The 22,487-nt window shown below is 40.6% G+C and overlaps 2 protein-coding genes across 3 annotated transcripts; one reads left to right on the top strand and one right to left on the bottom strand.

The window, feature by feature from the left end:
- Positions 1–5,866: 5,866 nt before the first annotated feature.
- Positions 5,867–16,904, top strand: mak16 (MAK16 homolog). The gene is made up of 10 exons (XM_079740885.1): positions 5,867–6,000; positions 6,500–6,549; positions 6,691–6,800; positions 13,228–13,292; positions 14,437–14,588; positions 14,831–14,885; positions 15,488–15,562; positions 15,741–15,851; positions 16,012–16,077; positions 16,341–16,904. The coding sequence occupies exons 1-10, from the start codon at positions 5,986–5,988 to the stop codon at positions 16,557–16,559; spliced, it is 918 nt and encodes a 305-aa protein (XP_079597011.1). The 5' UTR covers positions 5,867–5,985; the 3' UTR covers positions 16,560–16,904.
- A 10-nt stretch (positions 16,905–16,914) lies between these two features.
- On the bottom strand, positions 16,915–22,418 carry LOC307078886 (ras-related protein Rab-14-like). 2 transcript variants are annotated; one of them, XM_079740897.1, is made up of 8 exons: positions 22,297–22,418; positions 21,787–21,845; positions 21,417–21,470; positions 20,824–21,001; positions 20,618–20,684; positions 20,332–20,419; positions 20,191–20,221; positions 16,915–19,622 (listed from the first exon to the last, which is right to left on the bottom strand). In XM_079740897.1, the coding sequence occupies exons 2-8, from the start codon at positions 21,836–21,838 to the stop codon at positions 19,445–19,447; spliced, it is 648 nt and encodes a 215-aa protein (XP_079597023.1). In that variant the 5' UTR covers positions 21,839–21,845; positions 22,297–22,418; the 3' UTR covers positions 16,915–19,444. The 2 variants fall into 2 exon arrangements, with proteins under 2 accessions (XP_079597023.1, XP_079597022.1); XM_079740896.1 differs by lacking the exons at positions 21,787–21,845; positions 22,297–22,418 and having other exon boundaries at positions 21,417–21,763.
- Between the last annotated feature and the right edge of the window lie 69 nt (positions 22,419–22,487).

The raw sequence follows: 22,487 nt of genomic DNA, 5'->3' as shown, positions 1-22,487 counted from the left end.
GATGTTTTGAGCTGAGGTTTGGGCTGGTGAGCGTATGAATAATTGTTCCACAGGTGTGAACATCTTGCACTCGAGGCCAGTTTATCTATAGCCCTTCATTTTGTCTTCAGAGTAAGACCTAATATAAATTGACAAATTAGCTAATAATTGGCTAAACAAGGTAGAAGGAAAAAAAACAAGCCAAAAATTAGATTGTATTATAATGAGGCAGAAACGTTGATTCGGTGCATCATTCGTTTGGTGCATTATCCAATGAAGTCTAGTTTAAGTCTAATTAGTAATCATTCTATCTTTAGTAGTGAATGAAGATAAATATGCCCACACGAAAAAAAAAACTTTTTATTTTGCTACATGTGACCTCCGGGCCTTTAGGGGGTGCTCCTTTACTGTCCCAGCTCTACATAGCTACCAAGGCACTCATCCCATAATGCACCTCTCCTGAGGTTTATCAAACATAGAAAAGGTTAATCGATTTATCAAAAACGACATCTCAATGTCTTGATCGGTGGTGTGTTAATGAAGAGAAGTGCAGTTGAAACGTGCAACTCGCCAAAAAAAAAGATATTGATGAGACCGTTACTTACACAGTGAGTCAAATCATATAAATTGTCACCTCGCCCTGCTTGATGCAATGATCTTTCCAAGTTTCATGCAAATGATGAAAGGTTTGTTCACGGCTCTCCGTGAAAGGCGCAGCCAACTTGTTACGACTGGTGCCTCAGACTTTCTGATCCTGACTTGAGATCTTCTCCGCGAAATGTTGGCGACATATGTTAGTCCTGCTTATTTTTATGTTAACTAATAACATGTGACAAGTTCTAACATTTCTTTGACTGCCATTGTATGCTGATTTGCATAAGCCTACGCGTTTCTAAATTTTCATTACTGGAAAGAAAAGATTTCTTAAATCAATGATTTGATGTTAATCAAATGGCTTCTATGCTAATTTATTTGCTACACATCACAAATCTGAAATTAAATGTGCAGAGTGTTTTATATTTATATTACTGTATTCTTCTGATGTGTCACTTCATTATTCCAGATGAAACATTTGAGAAACATTTCTATATCATAATTGCAACATTTTATTCATTATTCATAAATGAAAGAGCACGTGTTTCCTGAGCCCTGGTCTTAACCAAACCCTGATCATCTAAATTAAGTCACTATACTAATACTGGTAGCTAGCTCTCAACAAATACATTGATCTTTCCTAAGCTTCATGAACATGCTGAAAGATTTGTTCACATACGTTTGCGCTCTGGCTACGATGTGTTGCCTTTAATCTTCTGATCATGACTGGTTGCAGTTTACCGAAACATAGGCCAACACTGTATTGTTGCAGTGCATTTCCTGGCACACATTTATAACATATTGGTGTTAAGAAAGCTATAATGGGCTATCTTTAATGATGAAAAGTAATCTGAAATTTCAGGAATAATTAATGGATCTATGTACAGGCTCAATGGAAATTTGGAATTGAGATTAGTTGAAACGTAGGAAGAAACATACAGGCCTATCCATTGCATTATTAAGAATGGGAAAATCTGTTTTTTTATTTCGAGTTTTGCTGAATTTTGTCCCATAGTGCATCTCTCCTGAAGTGTGTCAAGCATAGTTTTTTTTTTTATTCCGAAGGAAATCCTCTAAATGAATGTTTCGCTGTGACCATTATGTCAGTGTCAGTAATTCATACAAACTGTCACCTCACTCAGTTGAAGGTCATGATCTTTCCATGTCTCATGCAAATGATGAAAGGTTCATTCACAGGACGTCTGTGGCAGGCGCAGCCATCTTGTTACGATGTGTGCCTCAAACCTTCTGGTCCGGACTTGAAACGTCCTAAGATACGTAATGTGACAAAGTAACAATCAACGATGACTAATCAGTGTGGGCCCAAAAAATTCTGCTAATGAGGGAATATGTATCTAGATTTTCACTACTTGAAAGAAGTTTTCATAAAGAAAATATTTGGTGTCAAACATCCGAATGTCTAACTTTATTTAAGGGTGGCTGTGATAACTTTTCATCCAAATATTTTGCACCAGATCACAAAGCTTAAACATAAATATAAATGATATAATGTTTTTGGAATAATACTTTATTCTTCTAATGTGTAACTTCATTATTAAAGAAAAATGTCAGAAACATAATATAATTGTAATATTTTGAAAATTCATATGCACAAAATGTGTTCCTGAGCCCTGGTCTTGACCTCCTCAATTAACGTGGAACCCTCATCACCAAATGAATGTCAGTACAGTACTGGTAGCTCTCAACAAATGAATCAGTCTTTCCTAGGTTGCTACGATGTGTTGCATCTTCTGATCATGAGTGGTTGCAGTTTTTGTATACAATACCAACACAACACTGTAGTGTGTATTATTTAATGTAACTAATCCAATGATTTTAAGTTTACAAAGCACTTTTCACTTTCTCTGCTCTCAAATTGCAGATTAAGTTTATTTGGAAGGAAATCCTCTAAATGTATTATTCCATGGTGAGTTAATAAAATCAGTGCCGTTTAAACATTAAAATCAGTGCCGTTTAAACATTAAAATCGCTAAAAAAACAACATATTGATGTGACCATTATTGATACTGTCAGTAAAATCACACATAAAGTCACCACCCAGTGGTTATTAATGATCATTCCAGATTTCATGCATTTGATGAGAGGTTTATTCACAGGTTGTTTGTGACAGGCTGTTTGTGACAGGCGCAGCCACATTGTTACGAAGTGTGCCTCAAACCTTCTGATCCATACTTTTCCCAAATTACGTGCAATCACTAAACAATTTTGGGACATAATAGTAAGTGCCTATGTTTCTTGATTTTAAATACTAGAAAAAGTGATGAATTCGTTTCATTAAACAAGTGGTATTAAAGAGGTATTAACTCCAAATTGAGTCATACACAGTTTGGGTATAATCATACAGTATAACAGATAGAAAGCTGTAATGGGCTGTTTTTAATGATGAAAAGTCATCTTGAATTCAAGGAATAATTAATGGATCTATGTTCAGGATCAATGGAATAGGGATTTGTTTAAACGTAGGAAGAAAAATAATGGCCTAATCATTGGATTATATAACTAACCTTATAGAAATATGAAAATCAGATAGTTTATTGACAGTTTTGCTGAATTGTGTCCCATAGGCATCTCCTGGAGTTTATCAAGAATAAAAAAGCTTTATTTATTTGGAAGGAAATCCTCTAAATATATTATTTGATGGTGAGTTAATAAAAACAGTGCCATTGAAACCTTCTAATAGCTAAAAAATATATTGCTGTGACCATTATTTACACAGTCAGTAAAATCACACATACTGTCACCTCACCATTTTGATTGACATGATCTTTCCAAGTTTCATGCAAATGATGAAAGGTTTATTCAAAGGTCGTCTGTGACAGGCACAGCCATCTTGTTACGACATTTGCCTCAAACCTTCTGATCCAGACTTGAAATTTCATTGATTATGTTTTGTGATAAAGTAATAAGAAATAATCACTAATCAATGTGGGACCTACTAATGTCTGCTAATGAGGGTGTACGTTTTTCACTACGTCACTATCTTTCCTAAGTTGTTACGATGTGTTGCCTTTAATCTTCTGATCATGAGTGGTTGCAGTTTTTGTAAAAAAAACAACTGCAACCACTGTAATTTAACTATTCCTACGATTTGAAACTTCTTGAACAAATCCCCATTATTTAAAGGTGAATTGTTTAAGATGATTGTTTAAAACATTCCAACATGGATAAAGAAGAGTGCTTCCTAGTATCATATTACTATAGGCTACTTCGTTACTTAGTTTGCTAGCTAAGAGAACTTTTCACTTTTCTGTTCTCAAATTGCTGCTTAAGTTTAAACATGTAAGACATTGGTTATCAAACGCGTATAGGCCTACCACAAAAAGAGTTACATAATTTTTAAATATTCTCAAAATACTTGAACGAATGGAAATACATTACCCATGAGATCAATACAATGGAGTTAAAAATAAGTTTAGCCTTTCCTGTAATATTTTTTTTGCATCAGCCTGTTTCATCGTCGGGTTGTTGCGTGCGCAAACATCCATGATTACAAGCTAAACTGACGGCAAGATATAAGCCGTACAATTATGAATGGTTCATAAACACTGCGATCGTGGCTCTAAACGGAAGAGAAAATCCGACAGTTCAAGAATATTTCAAACAGAATCGAAGAAACTGAAGTGGACGACAGTGAACCAAATAAAGGTGGTATAATTTGGTGGTATGTGGTGATGTAGAAATGAATCCATTAAACTATCGCATCTCAAACAACGTCATATTAAAACAAAACACGCAGCGCAGAAAGACAAACAAGTCGATTTTTAAGACAACGTGACGGATTGAATCAGTCCAAAACCCACGATTAAAAAGCCAGGAAAAACATCATTGCGCTTTGCCCTCGACTCGCTCGGACAACAGTTCCAAATGTCTACAGTAAAATAATAAAATAAAATTTCAATTTAAATTGTCTATTTAATGTTTATAATAAGTTGATCTTCCCTAGAGTGTCATGAACATGACGAAAGGTTTATTCACATAGTTTATGTTCAGATCTCTTGATACGAAACAGGGCCTAAAGCCTTCTGAAATATTCTATTTAAGTCTACCTAATGGTGTGTTCCTGAATCCTCGGACACCGGCCTTCCGAGTTGCACTTTTGACGTAATTTCCGATTTCAGAGCATTTATAGCTGTCCTGTCATGAACCTATCAGAGAAGTTCCTGTTCGTCTTTGTGGTTGTGTCTTGATTGTGTCATGAAACGTATAAATTGGTGACCGGAATAAAATGTAATCAAGTGTGTATGAGCATTTAAAATCAACATTAAAAGGAACAACGTGGTCCAAATAGCCTACAAAAAAAAGAAATCTCTTCACGAGCGCAGCCATTTGGTGAAAGCGTAATCACTGCTCTCGGTCTACTTTCAGATTTCCGAAAGATGAAGACAGAAAGGGGGCGTGCCTCCGAGAAATGCCGCAAGAAAGCTGGGAGATCTTCAACTTTTGACTCGGAAGTCTGGCGTCCGAGGATTGAGGAACATCCCATATACATTATAGATTCGTTCGTATTGGCTGGTATTTAGATATACTTTTTGGGCTGCATAGCATCTACAGATTTAACAAATCTGTAACTTAATTTATAGATTTGTTCAATCTTCAATGACACCGCTTGCTCGTTTCAAACATATTTATCGTGCGGTCACATCGCTGGAAATTATGGGGAAAACATTTTTGCGACGTCGGAAAGTTTGCGTGAAGGACACCTCTTGACGCTCTTATGATTCTACTTCCGTTCGGCAATTTGGGTTAGATTTTGATAACTGAGTTATCAAGTTGGTGACGTATGGTTTACTAGTGACGCATATGAACATGGCGGAACATGAACGTTTTACTCAACATAAAAGAATCAACCATCATATCACATACTTTACTATTGATTGACGTTGTTACCGTCTGTTGGCATCGACTTTGCTCAGTTGTAAACGTTGTGTACTGGTAAACCAGCTATAGATAAGGCCAAGTGTTGCTTTCCATATAGTGGCAATACTGTAGGCCTATGTGCTTTTCATAAATAAAAGCAAAAGGATAGTAAGTGATAGGCATCAAGGAAATGAAGGCATGCAAACTTGAAACCGATCCTACTAAGTTCTGTTCAGTTCTGCTGTGAAAAAAAACCCTGCTGTGAGGTCGCTGTCTGGAATACGTAAACGTGAGCGTCATCACTGGCGAGCCGTCTCGTGAACGCGCATCTAAATCTCAGATGGTCACGTGGACGCGTGTCACTCTGTAGAACTCGCGATAACTTAGTACGTGATTCACATGAAGCAAACAAAAATGTCGTCTTCCTGAACCTCCATGTGGCCCACAGGTTTCAGAGGAATTCAAACTATATGATCTTTTATAAATTATAAGTTTAAGTAATTTGGCTAGAAACGCTGTCAATAGGAGTCCAATATGCAGCACGACGATGTGAGTATGACGTGAGGTAGAATGACGTAATGTTATGTTATAAAGCTGTAAGGTTAGGTGTTGAGACCGTATGTCTAAGATAGAGATCATTGCTATAATATTGGGTTTCAGAACTTTTCCTGTTTTTATGACGTTTATTTAATAAATAGGCGTGTCATTATAGTATTGTAATGTGTCTTTGCCTTTCTAATATATGGGGGTTATGTGTTTATAGCATAGCAGGTTAGCGCCAATGTGTTGAGCGACCGCATTGGCTCACCAGTTAAAGGATTCTGTAATGCTTTTTAACACTTATCTTTATTACCTGAACTATCACTTATGAAACGTTGTCATGTTTTCAGAGATCATTTAGTTTGTGTGTGATTAACAAGTCAGCACGCGCGCGCGTGTGTGTGTGTGTGAGAGAAAACATGGCAACGTTTCAGAAGTGATGGTTCAGGTAATGGTTGATTAAATGATTGTTGTTTTATACCTAACAGTTTGTGTCTCTGGTCTACAGGTGATTTGGGACATCATTGGCAACAAATCATTCTGCTCATTTAAAGTCAAGTAAGTGATAATGCAGCTAAATAATGACCATTTACTCATAATGTCTTTGGAGGTGAACGCAAGACCACTCAATTCCTCACTTTCTGTTGGCTTATCTTTCTGTTTTTCCCTTTCTCGTGCTTTGCTCACGCTCTGCCTCAGGACGAAGAGTCAGAACTTCTGTCGTAATGAGTACAACATCACAGGGCTGTGCACGCGGCAGGCCTGTCCGCTTGCCAACAGCCAGTACGCCACCATCCGAGAGGAGAAGGGTGAGTTGGTCTAGGGCCACGCATCCTCACCTGAAACACAACACTGGCTCTTTAGTTGTCAGCAGACCCTTTTTTTTTTTTGTTTAAACATTTTATTAAAGAAAATGATGACAAAGTACGATGTACATTCAGAGACAATTACAAAGGCATTTTCAGTTTTTTCATATTATTTCTTCTTAACCCCTCCCATACCCACCCCCAGCTTCCTCAACCTAACCAAAACTAAATAAAAAGAGAAATTATACATAAATGATAAAGACAGACAAGAGCAAACAGACATGGACAGGATAGGACAAAAGACATGTATGCAAATAATTAAGCAAGTAAATGAATATGATATAAAAGAGAACCTTTAACAAAAAAGATACAAAGATGAATTATAATATTAAAGTATCTTTATATGTATATATATATCTAAAAAACAACAAAAAAAAAACAACAACAAAAAAATAAATAATAATAATCTGTCTCAATATTGTGTTATGCAAATAATGGAATTGTTGCAGTACTTATAACACCAGCTATAGAAGGCAGAGTTCTTTTTTAAACATGTTTTAAAACCACAGTGTTCATATATACGTCACTCCTACAGGAGAGGGCAGGGTGGTGGACAGGTAGCAGCGCACAGATAATAAATTAATGCAAAGTAGTGTAGTTTAATGTAAAGTATGTTTTGGGTTCTACTGTGCGATTTCACTCGCAGGCAGACGGTCGAAATAGTTAATCAACGGTTGCCAGTGACAATGGAATTTATCCGAGCAGCCTCTCAAAGCAAATTTAATTTTTTCCAATTTTAGAAAGGACATGATGTCACAAAGCCAAGATTTGAGTGATGGAGGGAGGCGGGATTTCCATAAGAGCAAAATGCTCCTTCGAGCGATCAGAGAGGAGAAAGCAATTACATTGGATTGAGTATTTGTTGCAACATTTTCAACTGGAAGTCTTCCAAAAATAGCTACATGAGGAGATGGTGGGATATGGATCTGCGTTATTTCAGAAATAACCTTAAAGAATGAATCCCAGAAAGTAAATAACTTAGGGCATGTCCAAAACATATGTGTAAGGTGACACAGTGAGAGCGAGCATCTATTACATTTATCTTCAACTGTATCTGGGTAGATTTTAGAAAACCTGGACATGCTATAATGAATCCTGTGGAGCACTTTAAATTGAATGAGGCTAAGCCGCATACATGAAGAGGAAAGTTTGATATTTGAAAGGGCTTTACTCCAGAACCGATCAGAAAGGGTCACTTGCAGTTCGTCTTCCCAGTTCGATTCGATTTTTTCAATAGTTAATTCATTGGCTGGCAACAGTAGCCCATATAGGTAGGAGACATGTCCTTTAGGGGTGGTGCTAGCTAAGAGAACGTGGTCCATACCAGTTACGGTTGGGATAAGTGGGAATGTAGGTGAATGAGTTCTTGCAAAATCCCGTAGTTGAAAGTATCTAAAGAAATCCGAACTGGTTAATCCAAATATGGCTTGTAGCTGGTTGAAACTTGCAAATGACCCTTCCACATACAAATCTTTTAATGAGCGCAGACCCCCTCTGCCCAGGAACACAAAGCGCGGATCAATTCTGGCTGGTGCAAAGAGATGGTTTTTGCAGATGGGTGTTGATTGAGGAAGGGAAAACCACTTAAAGTGTCCCCTTATTTGAGCCCAGATTTTGAGTGATGCAACGACAAGGGGGTTAGATGTGTACTGTGAGTAAGGTAAGGGCAGGGTGCCGCATGCCAGAGCCTGCGGCGATGAAGATATGCATGAATCAGATTCCAATTGGCACCAGCTGCTCTGTGGGGATGTAAACCAGAGTAATAGTTTGTGCGCGTTTGCCGCCCAGTATTAAGATTGGAAGTTTGGCAAGCCAAGTCGACCTGAAGGTCTACTCCGCTGCATGGCAGCTTTGCAGATTCTAGGATGTTTACCCGCCCATATGAATTGAGAGACAACAGAGTCAATAGATTTGAAAAACGATCGGGGTAAAAAGATGGGAAGGCATTGGAAGAGGTATAGATAGCGAGGTAAAACGTTCATCTTGACTATTTGTACCCTCCCTGCTAGTGAAAGGGGTAAGTGGCTCCACCTTTTGGAGGTCAGACTTGATTTTTGAGGTGGGAGCTGCAAAGTTTTGTTCACGTAGGGACCTTATAGATCGTGTAATGACGACACCTAAGTATTTAAACTCTGAGCTGGAAAACTTAAACGGGATAGACAGTGCTGGGATATCCAAGGCTGGCTGATTAACTGGAAAACATTCACTTTTTTGAACATTTAATTTGTATCCCGAAAAAGTGCTGAAGAAGTTAAGGATTGATAAGATCCGAGGAATACTAGACAACGGGTTCCTTACGTACAAAAGCAGGTCATCTGCATAGAGGGACACTTTGTGTTCTTTTCCCCATCGCTGGATGCCCAGAAAACCTCTTTCCGTTTTAAGTGCTATCGAGAGTGGCTCTATGGCGATGGCGAATAGAAGAGGGGAAAGCGGGCATCCTTGGCGCGTTCCACGGGAAAGGGGAAAAGTCTTAGAACGAGAAGTATTTGTGCATACCGATGCTTGAGGAGAGGTGTAAAGCAATTGAATCCAAGATATAAAATTGCCTCCGAAGCCAAAATGCCGCAACGCGGTGAACAAGTAGGACCACTCCACCCTATCGAAGGCCTTCTCGGCATCAAGGGACACGATCACTTCTGGGTCAGAAGGGGAAGGTGGGGTGTGGATGATGCCGAGAAGCCTTCTAATGTTGGTGAATGAGTGTCGTTGTCTAATGAACCCCGTCTGGTCTTCTGACACATTGGAGGTCATAACAGTCTCCAACCGACGTGAAATGGCCTTCGCAAGTATTTTAACATCAACAGACAGTAACGATATTGGACGAAAAGACGCACAGTTTAAGGGATCTTTGTCCTTCTTTAATATAAGGGAAATTGAGGCCTGGGTGAGGGTGGGTGGCAAGCAGCCCTGCCGGAGCGACTGCGTAAACATCCTTAGTAGTAATGGAGCTAATTTTTCTATAAATCTTTTAAAAAATTCCACCGGAAAACCATCCGGTCCGGGTGATTTATTATTATTCATCAGTTGTATTGCTTCGGTAATCTCGTTAAGTTGCAAAGGGCTGTCCAGCATCTGTCTGTTATCCTCTGAAATCACGGGTACGTCTAGTGCTGTGAAAAATTCAGACATATGAGCTTCATTATTGGAGGACTCCGACGTATAGAGCTGAGAATAGAATGTTTTAAAAACGTTATTTATTTCTACGGGGTCAGACGTAAGCGCACCGGTATTAGTACGGATCCGAGTAATCTGGTTGGAAGCAGTTTTAGTTTTCAGCTGATGGGCTAAAAGCCGACTTGCCTTATCTCCAAATTCATACTGAGTGCCTCTGGAGCGGAGCAGAAGTTGTTCAGCCTCTCTTGTTGTCAAAAGATCAAGTTCAGTCTTAAGTTTCAACCTTTCCTTGTAAAGGTCAGGTGATTGATCAATTGAGTAGCGATGGTCTACAGTGGCAATGGATTCTTCCAGTTCTTTTTGGCGCACTCTACGATTTTTATTAATATAGGACGTATATGAAATAATTTTACCCCTAATAAAGGCCTTTAGGGTTTCCCATAATAGCATAGGGCAGATGCCTTCTGTGTTATTGGTTTCCAAAAAGAGGTCAATGGCTTCGGAGATTTGTTTACAGAAATTCCCATCAGCCAGCAACAGGGGATCTAAGCGCCATGTCCTATAATCTTTAGGCCTATGGTCAAAACGAAGGTCAAGGGTTACTGCGGAGTGGTCAGATACGACAGCAGACCCTTTTTAAGTGTGATTTCAAACTATGACCCCACAGGTTGGTGATCCTTCACCCGATTCCAGTCTCTGCTCGGTTTTCTGAGTGCATGGTCAGCCAGACTGCGACCCAATTCCAAATGTATTGTGACTAGGGCTGGGTAAAAATATCGATACATCAATGCACTGCAATTTATTTGTTCTCGATTCAGAATTTTTTTGAAATCGATTATTTCCATTAAAAAAAAGAAGAAGCATACATTTTAATCTAGAAGCGAGTATGCCTAAATGTACATGCCCTTTTACATTTGTCCATGTTATGATTATTACTTTTATGCTGTAAGTTTACCTCAGGAACAATACTATACAATAGTGTATTCCCTTTTTGCTAGTTAAAGCACAATGAAATGGTTAATTCATTTTGAAATGGTTAATTCTAAATAATATATTTTTCTAATTATAATTAGCATTAACACTTATTATGAGTTTGATGCATAAGGTAATAGGAATTAGCACTGGAATACACAAAGTCATTAGTATTAGCACAGTCCAACATGTTGTATGATGGCATTAGCAGTGTGTAGCAGGAGTGCGGTACGTACTTTCGTTTCAGTGTGAGCTTGCGGATGCGGATCAGGTACTGGGTGATCTTCGTGAAGCGCTGTTCACATTTATGTCTGAGGAACCGCGGCCAGTAGATCAAATTCTCATCGATCTGCTCCAGGGCCTTCTCGTAGTTCTTTCTCAACTTCACCTGTAGAGGAAGCAATGCGTCCACAATTAGAGTTTTCCCCACGTCTTATCCAGATTTACAATGTAGTACTTGACATCTTGAGTAGTCCTTAAGAGCATGAAACCAACAGGGTCAACACCCTGTTGTGCCTATATTAGGGCTGGGTAAAAATATTGATTCATCAATGCATTGCAATTTATTTGTTCTCGATTCAATTTCGATTTTGAATTTTTTTGAAATCGATTATTTCCATAATAAAAAAAGAAGCATACTCATTGTAATCTAGAAGCGAGTATGCCAAAATGTACATGCCCTTTTACATTTGTCCATGTTATGATTATTACTTTTATGCTGCAAGTTTAGCTCAGAAACAATACTATACAATGTTGTATTCCCTTTTTGCTAATTAAAGCACAATGAAATGGTTAATTCACAATGAAATGGTTAATTCTAAATAATATTTAGGTATTTTTGTCATCTGCACGTATTATTGAATAGTTATCGAAGCAATTGGATCAATATCGCATCGATATCAAATCCAGACCTAAAGAATCGAATTGAATTGTGAGGTACCTGGCAATACCCAGCCCTAATTGTGACCCAATCTGACTCCCGACTCTTAGTTGAAGAAAAAATGCTGCTGCAGGGCGATGACAGTCCACTATTCAGACAGTAGGATGGTTGCGTCTCCATTAGGGCTGTCACGATATGCGTATCGAAACCGAAATCGCGACACTCAAAGCCACAAACCTGTCTTACGGTGTGAGAAGGCAGAAGCGCGACACGCCCTTTCTAACTCTCCGGTCAAATTGTCCGAAAGAAATTAGCTAATAATCTGTCTAAATAATAGTCTGCTGACACCGCTCCTCTTATCGAGGCCGTAAGTCTGTGACGAGATGCCCTCTCTGTGATTACAGCGCTCCGTGGCTACGGAGGATTGCATTTCTCCACAGCCTGCGAAGTCCTCATATGCGATATGAACAACATTTACCCAGAGTGAGCCAAGCGCGAAAAAATTGCCTGTGTGATCCCTGTCTCTAGTGTTTTGTGTGCTTTGACTGGCAGTTGGTCTGCTTATAGGTCGGAATAAAGCAGCCACTGATTATTGACAGGATGGGTACCTTATTCTACCGGACTCGTTTGTTTCTTCGCTAAACACACACACACACAGGCTACCGCTCGCTCTCCTCGCTCGTCCACTCACTCGCTGACATCACTCACACACACACGCACACTGCCATTGTCGCGCACACACATACGCTACTCGTAACACTAAGCCTCATTATTGCGAATCAGACGTTCATGTTTTTTCCCATCTATTTGAAAGTTAGGCTATTAAACATGTTGCATTTTATACGCCCTAATTATGTCATTATTTAAGCTACATAGCCTAATAAGAAGCAATAATAGGATATTTGATGGAAAACGAAACCTATGCAGGTCACTTTGACCGGCACTGTTTTTTCTAGCGAGAACGCTGGTTAGTGCTACCAAACTATTCAAATTACTATTATTTATTTGACATTAATATTTTCAAATGCGTAAGCCTAAACTACAAAACTAGTTGAGGGTTTTTGCCTACCTGCAAGCATCCTCCAACTGCAATCTTTGGTTATTTATTTATTAATTTTGCTATACTTTAATATTATTATTTCTGTTCAAATCTGTTCAGTGTTCCAAATTATTTGTTATTAAATGTTACATTAAGTTAATTGTTATATAAATGTTGTTTGAATAAAATGCTTTTTAAATTAAAAGAAATCGTGGGATGTATCCAACCGTGGGTCAAAAATTGTGATACAAACCGAATCGTGAGTTGGTGTATCGTTACAGCCCTAGCCTCATGCATCCATGGTGTGTCCCATTATGTGATTCATTGTGTGGATTAACCTTCCGCCTGCCGTTCTTTCCCAGGTCAGTGTTTCCTGTACATGAAGGTGATAGAGAGGGCGGCTTTCCCCGCTAGGATGTGGGAAAAGGTAAGCGTCCAACATTTCTTCATCATGTACGATGCAGCAAAATCGGACCAATTGCAGGCTTTTAGAGAAATGTCCTATCTAGACCAAGCTAAGGATGATTTTTTTAATCATTAATAAAACGCTCTACTCCTACTATTGTTTAATTAGAGTCTGTGCATCTATTGTATTTAAGGAATACACTGTGAATATAATACGAGAGCACTTGACTCCACATCCCCCTTAGGGCTGGAATTGACTTGCTTCAGACAACACGTACGGATCATGGCTGCCATGCATATTCTGCGACTGTTTGGTCGCGCACGTTGTTGCAAGAGAACATGACGCGTCTGCAAGATGCAATACTGACAAAGTTGGGGGTGGTCGAGAGAATAAACGGGGAAGTCAGCACGCAATACATGTGCTTTTGCACGATTTCCGCAGCTGATATTACTGTGGTCTGCCCCAAGTGGAGACCTCCCCTATCATGCGTTTTGGCCGCGTACTTCTGCAGCAGGTCACAGCAGGTCGCACACGCTTATGCTTGGTGTTACAGCAAGTCTAATCCAGCCCATAGACAAACTAAATGACATATAGTCTAGGGCTGGGTATTGCCGGGTACCTCACAATTCAATTTGATTCTTTAGGTCTTCATTCGATTTGATTTCGATTAGATATTGATCCAATTGCTTCGATATCGATTCAATAATATGTGCAGATGACAAAAATACCTAAATATTATTTAGAATTAACCATTTCATTGTGCTTTAACTAGCAAAAAGGGAATACACCATTGTATAGTATTGTTCCTGAGCTAAACTTGCAGCATAAAAGTAATAATCATAACATGGACAAATGTAAAAGGGCATGTACATTTTGGCATACTCGCTTCTAGATTACAATGAGTATGCTTCTTTTTTTATTTCTTTTTTATTTATGGAAATAATCGATTTCAAAAAAATTCAGACTCGAAATTGAATCGAGAACAAATAAATTGCAGTGCATTGATGAATCAATATTTTTACCCAGCCCTAATATAGTCACAACAGGGTGTTGACCCTTTTGGTTTCATGCTCTTAAGGACTACTAAAGATGTCAAGTACTACATTGTAAATCTGGATAAGACGTGGGGAAAACTCTAATTGTGGACGCATTGCTTCCTCTCCAGGTGAAGTTGAGCAAGAACTATGAGAAGGCCCTGGAGCAGATCGATGAGAATTTGATCTATTGGCCGCGGTTCCTCAGACATAAATGTAAACAGCGCTTCACGAAGATCACCCAGTACCTGATCCGCATCCGCAAGCTCACACTCAAACGAAAGTACGTACCGCACTCCTGCTACACACTGCTAATGCCATCACAAAACATGTTGGACTGTGCTAATGCTAATGACTGTGTGTATTCCAGTGCTAATTCCTATTACCTTATGCATCAAACTCATAATAATAAGTGTTAATGCTAATTATGGTGTGTTGACATTGTAATCTCATTGCATTCATAGCAAAACATAGCCTTGCAGTGACTTAGCAACCCTCTGATTGTTGGGCTTGCTTTCGTTTCAGGAGGAAGCTGGTTCCCCTCAGCAGGAAGGTAGAAAGGAGAGAGAAGAGGAAAGAGGTGAGTAAAGCACACAATAACATGATTGATCACTAAAATAAGAGATGTGCCCTTATTGTTTCAAATGCTTACAGGATGGACAAGAATGTGCATATTGCCTTGATCCAGGAGAATCAGTTGGCCTTTAGAAAGGCCTATTTAGAAATACGGCACTGAATACGCATGCAGAAAATAGTATTCTATTTGCATCTTGCAGTATTAAGGGTGGTTTATAATGTGTCCTCACCTCAGATCACATTCAGACTCCATACATTAAGCCTGGAGTCTTCTCTAATCACCCATATGTTTGATGTCACAGTAGAATGACTACACCCGGGCATATCATACTAGCTATGCAAAGTCATGTCTCTCATTAAGTTCAATGAGGACTGGGGGAAACCAACCAACCAACCAACCAAGTAGAGCGCGACTCTATGCAAATGTACGCAGTCTCAAGAAAGCATTTAAGAATGAAAACGGCAGGCATGCGCTTTCCTGCAACCCATAAAGACGACAAGGGTCTCACACCAGATGCTAGCCAGGGAAAAAGTCCAGTAGAAAATCACTGGTTTTTGAAGTCGCTGACTGGTAACCATCCCCACCTTTCCCTGTTATGTCTGCAGGAGAAAGCCTTGATTGCCGCTCAGCTGGACAATGCCATCGAGAAAGAGCTGCTGGATCGCCTCAAGCAGGGAACGGTAAAATCTCCATCAAACTGTTAACTTGACTAATGTGCACAATGGAAGTATCGGTTCACCTGTTTCTACATTGAACATTCTTCACACAAAAAGTTAAAAAACAAGTATATTCACCTGACGTCTGCCTTGGGTTTGCCTGTGTGGATCAATTGGTGCATCTGTGTGTGTCCGTTTGCAGTATGGGGACATCTATAACTTCCCAGTGCACGCCTTCGACAAAGCTCTGGATCAACAGCAGGAGGACAGCCAATCTGAGTCAGATGAAGAGGAGGACGAGGAGGACGATGAGGTGACCAAGACGTTATATATATATATATATATATATATATATATATATATATATATATATATACACACTCCAATGACTTGACTGCAGTTTGCATCCAACACATACACATATCCTCCGTCCAGCCCTGGAAGCAAGACTGCAGCTTGTCTGTTCTCCGCAGGATGTGGGGAAGAGGGAGTTTGTTGCAGAAGACGAGGTAGAGGAGAGCGACCTCAGTGACTTTGAGGTAAATAAACTGCCACAAGAGCTGTTCACTGTTTCCTGTGTCAGGAGATTTCCTATGTTGACACATTTGAGGGTCCAACTGTGGTTGAGCTAAATATAATCTTTAGGGGAAACTGGGGTTTTTAGTTAGGAAACTCTGCACTTGGAATATACTTCCTTGAGATTGCGGGAGCCGAATGCATCTCCACAAACAGTGCCAGTGGCAGGCTTTGTGAGGCTAGTATGTAAATTCTTAAAAATCATCCAAAAATGTCTGCCCCGCAGGAGATGAACAAACTGAAGGGCAGCAGTGATGAAGAGGAGGGTGAGGACGACTCGAGTGATGAGGAATCTGAGGAGGAAGAGATGGAGGTTGAGACAAAGAGCTCCAAGGCGAAAGGAAAGAGTCCGGCCAAGGGCCCAGCCCCCAAAAAGAGAAGGGCCTATGTGGAGATAGAATATGAACAGGAGACGGAGCCTGCCGCCAAGAGCAAAGCCACGTAACGCAGTAACAGATGCACCACCCTCTGGCTGCCAACTGGGACCGAACCCAAGGCTGGGGTTCCCAGGTGGAGCCTGCTGGCTCCTGATGGGCTGATGGACTTGACGGGGTATCTGCTACCCTTATGTTTTATATACATTAAAAAAATGACGCTCAGTCCCCTGGGAGATTACGCATCAACCACATTCTGCTTCACTCAGCAGCCATATTGGACTCAAACCCGCTGAGTTTTATACACAGTCCCTGACCAAGGAGACTGGTTAACTGAATATTATTTGTTTAAACCAAGAGGAAATTCTCTTATATAGCCAGCAGCTCAGTTTGTTCAATGTTTTCCCAAATAAAGATAAATTGATGTGCAAATTATCCTTCTTTATTCTGAGCATGGTGGGTAGGGATATAGCCCCTATCATATATCATTCATGAAGTTCTATATTAAAATAGGAAAATAGTGCTCCATGTTATCTGCACTTAAACATGCATATTAACCATTACACACATCGCAGTTCGTTAATCTCATTATTTGGATGCTTTCAATGTATCTAGATAAGTTATATTATTCACCAACTTTGCCATCAACCAAATTTCAATGATACACATGTTTATTTTACATCTATCTTAATGTGACCTAGTGGTTAAAAGTGTCACCTGGTCTTAATCAATGTCCACATTAAAGACATGGTATATTTCGTTCATAATTACAAGCAAGGTCTTGAACTCATTGGATCAGTATGCATATATATATTTGTACTGTGTTGAAGTATATTTATATATATACTTTATTTACAAATAAGATCAGCTGAATCCAGTGGTAGTACATAGAAAGGTACAGCTTGTTACATACAGAATATAAATATGAAAGAATCAGAAGCAAGTTAATATGCAGCGCTTACAGAAAGACAAACGACTGTTGCAGAAAATCAGAGGAAAATGTACAGAGCACGTTTCAGCCAGAGGAGAGAGTCTTCTGCCTTCTTTTTTCAAACACTTTTCAGCTTCAGGACCAAAACAAAATCAAGACATCAGGTAGAAACTTTACGAAGAATGTTCCAGAAACGTGCACACTACAGACACACTGTTACACAGTGCACACGGGTCAGAGGAATCGGGTTGTCGGTTTATTTTTTGTTTTAAACCTCTTGTTAAAGTGTTTGAAAGTGTGTGTGCATGTAGTGAGCTGCTGGTAAACAAGCCATGAGAGGCTGTGAGGGCGGGACCTTTGTTTTCTAGTGTTGTCGGATCGCCGTCAAGGCGTTTCTGCCATGTTTCTCTTGTCCTGTCACTCAGGTTTGCTACGCTGGGAGCCACCCACACTTTAATAATCAAGAGTCACCTGATGTAGCCACATGGCCAACGTCAACACTACAGGGAAACATGCTTTTTTTAATCCACAACTACAGGGGGCTGGGAGGAGCCATGTTTAAAGCAATGTTGGTTGATATTCTGAAAACCCCTAAAGCAGCAACATCCTCTTAGATTAGCCTGGTAACATGCAGAAACCAGTGGAGTCACTTAAATACCCCCGTGGATCAATTAAACTGTAGTTCAGCTCTAGCGTGAATGGGTTAGTTTTCAGTTAATCACACCATCTCCTTCAGAGACACAAACATCTGACACCAAGATTCGTTAATTTATGGTCATACTGAAACATAAACATGTTCCCATTGCCAATTGCATTTGGTTAAGAAAGACCAACCTACCAATCAGGTCTGGATTTTGACTAGATAAATAAAGGATGGGTAAATAAAAGGTGCTGAATATGCGACAGAACGCCTCCGGCTACCTGTATACCATACAGGTATACTAATATAGCCACGAGTAGTAGTCAGACGCTCAATCATGTTGCGAGCCAACGAGTGATGTCACTGACTTCTAGGGAGGGTTTTCTTTGTTTCTTAAGGAATTAATGTTTTTTTTTCAGGGCGATGCATAGCTGGCCCTGATGAACCAAGCTACCACCTCGTAGACCTAAATAAAAAATAAAAAAAAATCGGCATTCTGGGATCAATCTAGGGAATTTAGTCTTAAATCGTGCACAACGGCAAACTTCAGTTGTATTACACTCATTATTCTTAAAAATCATTGCAACATAAAAACTGGGTGTTGATTGGGCGGACTTGATGGGCACACACACACACACAAACACACACACCTGGTTGAGGCATTGCAACGCATGTCCGAAACCGAGCCAGCCCTGCCGGACAGAGAGCTCATAATCTACCTGTCCTGGTTCTAAGCCATGACCGTATGCACTCGCTGCCTCACATGGGAGCAGAACGCTAATCATAAGTCACAGGTGGAACAGTCCAAAACTGATGGGATAGATGAAGGCCAACCCTCAGATCACTAGTGCTGAGTTTACTTGATTAGAAAACAAAAAGGGCCCTTCAGATTGCTGGCCCTCCGTGACATGTCAAAGGGAGGAAGTTGGCCCTGGTCACCTGCTGGGAGTCTTAAGTCAGCCCACCAGAGCAGTGGGTCGTTAGCATAGAATCAGCAGCCACCGTGGGGGACATTGAAGCTCTGGGAAACATTACAAATACATAGTTCAGCTGTTTCTATGCTGTGATGATTCACAATGTGCCCTAAATAACTAACTTCACATCACTGGTTACCCGATCAATGAATCCTTCATCGTCTACCCTCTTCATCCTTCAGGTGCGGGGCCTATTGTGATGAACGGGTCAAATCATTGGTCTGGACTAGAAAAATCAATAACTTAAATCTATTAAGAGATTTAAAAGGCTAACAGGCTGTGTTAAATTACAGAGCAAGTGTGTGTGGGGGGAGCAGGAGTCTATATAAGACAGTAAATTGAGTTTTCTTTTTACCTGTGTGAATGAGACATATTTGTGTTTGTGTGTCGGTGCATATGTAGTGTGTTAGATTAGCAGCTGCAGCCCTCCTTGGCGGGCTGTGTGTCTGAGTTGAGCCGGCCGCCCTGGGGCACTGAGGGCTTGTGCTGCACCCCGGACTCTGCGGCGTTCAGGTCCAGGCTGCCATCCTGGATGTTCTGGTAGATCCGCTTGGCTGCTTCTAGGAACGCCTCCTCCACGTTCTCCCCTCTGAGACACACAAATGACATTGAGGGCCTTTAGCAGACGCTTTTATCCAAAGCTTTTATCGAAAGCGACTTAAAATGAGGTGTCCGAAGGAGAAACAATCTATCGCTGTCGGTACAGTAAGGATGTTCATAGAACCAAGTGCCAAGCACTCACAATTGCTAGGTTTCCATTCCCTGTTTACAACAAAGATAGCTAGGATAAATGCTACACAAGTAAGTACTATAACTAAGTACAACATACAATAAGTACGTACATTAAGTGCCAGGATGTACAACATACAATAAGTAGGAGGGATGGGAGGGGGTGGCTGTGCAGAGTCTAGGTGCACTATGAACAGGCAAGTCTTGAGTCTTTTGCGGAAGATGGTGAGAGACTCTGCGGTCCTGACATTAACGTGTCATGGGGTGGCTGTGTCAGACCAGGTGTGTGTGTTTGTTTGTGTATGTGAAGGTTGGTGTATTCGTGCGTGCCTGCATGTATTTAGTAGTGCGTGTAAGAGGGCTACACACACATGGGCCAATACATGCATGTTGTGTGTGTATAAGTGTTTGCGAGTGTGCATACATACGTCTTTGCGCTGGCTTCCAGGAACAACAGCCCTAAAAACAAAACAAAAACAAGAAGTTCAAAACTCAGTTTCATTGCATTCCTGGGGATCATTGGAGTCTCTGGGTTGAGGTGGAGGTTGTAATTCAGGGGTTCTGCTCACCGTTCTCCTCTGCAAACTGCTTGGCCTCCTCATACGTCACGTCTCTCTGGGCCTCCAGGTCTGCCTTGTTGCCGATCAGAATGATGACCTGCACACAACAGTGACGGTTACTTGCAGCCATTGCACCGGGAGAAACCTTTTGTTCTACCGGAACAAAAGGTTGATAACTATATGTATGTATTTAGGAATAGGATACAGGATAAAAACATACAAAAATGAGTTCAGATTTCGTACACCTGCCACATTCAGTCATGAGTAATGTGTGTAGCATGTGTGCGTCTCTTACTGTGTTTGGGTTGGTCAGGTTCCTGGCATCTGTCAACCAGCTGCTCAGATGATTATAAGTACTTCTCCTGTCAGACAGAGAGATAAGTAAGGAATACGGTAGAAAAGGCAGCCAGGAAGAAGATAATGGAGACAACGCACATGAAAATATAGCTGCACGTTTCGTCAGAGGACTTTCTTCAGGAGGGGAAGACCCCACGCACACACCTTGTGATGTCGTAGACCATCAGGGCCCCGGCGGCCCCCCGGTAGTAGGAACGGGTGACGGCCCTGAACCGCTCCTGGCCCGCCGTGTCCCAGATCTGCAGCTTCACCTTCTGGCCGTTCACCTCCATGATCCTCGTCCCGAACTCCACCCCGATGGTGTGGGGGCAGTCCGCCATGACTGACACACACACACACACACACACACACACACACACACACACACACACACACACATTAAACAGATACACAATGTATGGAAAGGAATAAAACATTACTATATGCTTACTTTTCCATCATTGTCAAAAAGTGTGATTATACTTTTTAGAACTTGAGGCTTTGGCATAAAGCTGCAGTTTAAAACGTAGATTTCCTTAAACTTTTGTAATGTGTAGTACAATTCTGAGCCTTATACAAAGCACTCTAACCACTTACACCCAATCACCTTAATGTGATTTAACCATGGATACAATACAAGACGGAGGAGGTTCTTCTATGACAATCCTGCCTGAATTCTCAGTTATGGAACAGCTTTATTTTCATGACTGCACTACAGATGAGGCAGAGTGGTGAGAAAGAGAACGAGGATGGCTTACATTTCTTCTCTGTGAATTGATGCAGGAGGCAAGACTTCCCAACTCCCATATCACCTAGACAAACACAAACAAAGACACCATGTACAAACACACACATAGATAACCACATAGAGATAAATACAAACACATACACACAGAGGTGCAGAGTTCAAGATGGTATTGCAGGTATAAAGTGTCCGTATGAGAGTGGTAGAGGCAGGCACTCTGACAAGACACCATTACAGTTCTTTGTTGGTACTCGACAGCTACCAGTGTCTGCCATAAGAAGAATAAATCATCATTTTTAACACCCAAAACATCTGATCACTTGACATTAGACGAATGCCCCAATTGAGAAAATGTGGAACAGAGACCAATGAACCGGACTCACCGATGATGATGTACTTAAAGATGTACGAGTAGTTGTAAGGTGCGGCTGTCATCTTGGTCCTAGAAGATGAACAACCAAACCATGTCAACGTTCCCTTTCAGCAAAGTAAACATGCTGTTCAACATGTGAACACAGATGTCACAGAGAGCTTAGATGACAGTCTTGCCAGACAGACAACGAACAAAAGGAAATAGCTAGGCTAACTAGCTAGCTAGGACCAGACTAATATCCGACCGGGGCACGGAGACAACGTCACCATCGGTGCAATTGTTGTCATTTCCAAAAGTGTATCCACACATTTCATGGATCTATGGTTGATTGTTATTACACGAGCGAACCTGATTGTAATTGTATATATCGGTTTTGACCAGCCGGCCAATAGCTAGTTATGCTGACGCCTTGCTAACTGGCAAATAAAAAATAACATAAGGCCACGTTTTCAATACCTTAACAGCCGTTAAAATACGACACAAACAACCAGGGGATTCACTGAATGTCGATGCAGCTTACCTTGAGTTTGAGTGGCTACCTAACGGTGATAATTGGTATTTCGAGGTGAGATAAATAGCTAGATGAGTGAGCTAGTTAGCTTGGCTATCGGTCGGTAAACCTCCTAGTTCCGCAATTCTTCCTCCTCTGTGACGCCAACGGTGACGTCACTAAACCACCTGGTGCACATCGCCTCCTACAGGCCGACGTGT

Source organism: Pollachius pollachius, assembly GCF_949987615.1.
Source record: "Pollachius pollachius genome assembly, chromosome: 1".
Lineage (NCBI taxonomy): Eukaryota > Metazoa > Chordata > Actinopteri > Gadiformes > Gadidae > Pollachius > Pollachius pollachius.
Note: the sequence above shows the minus strand (reverse complement) of the source record. Positions and strands in the feature narration are given on the sequence as shown.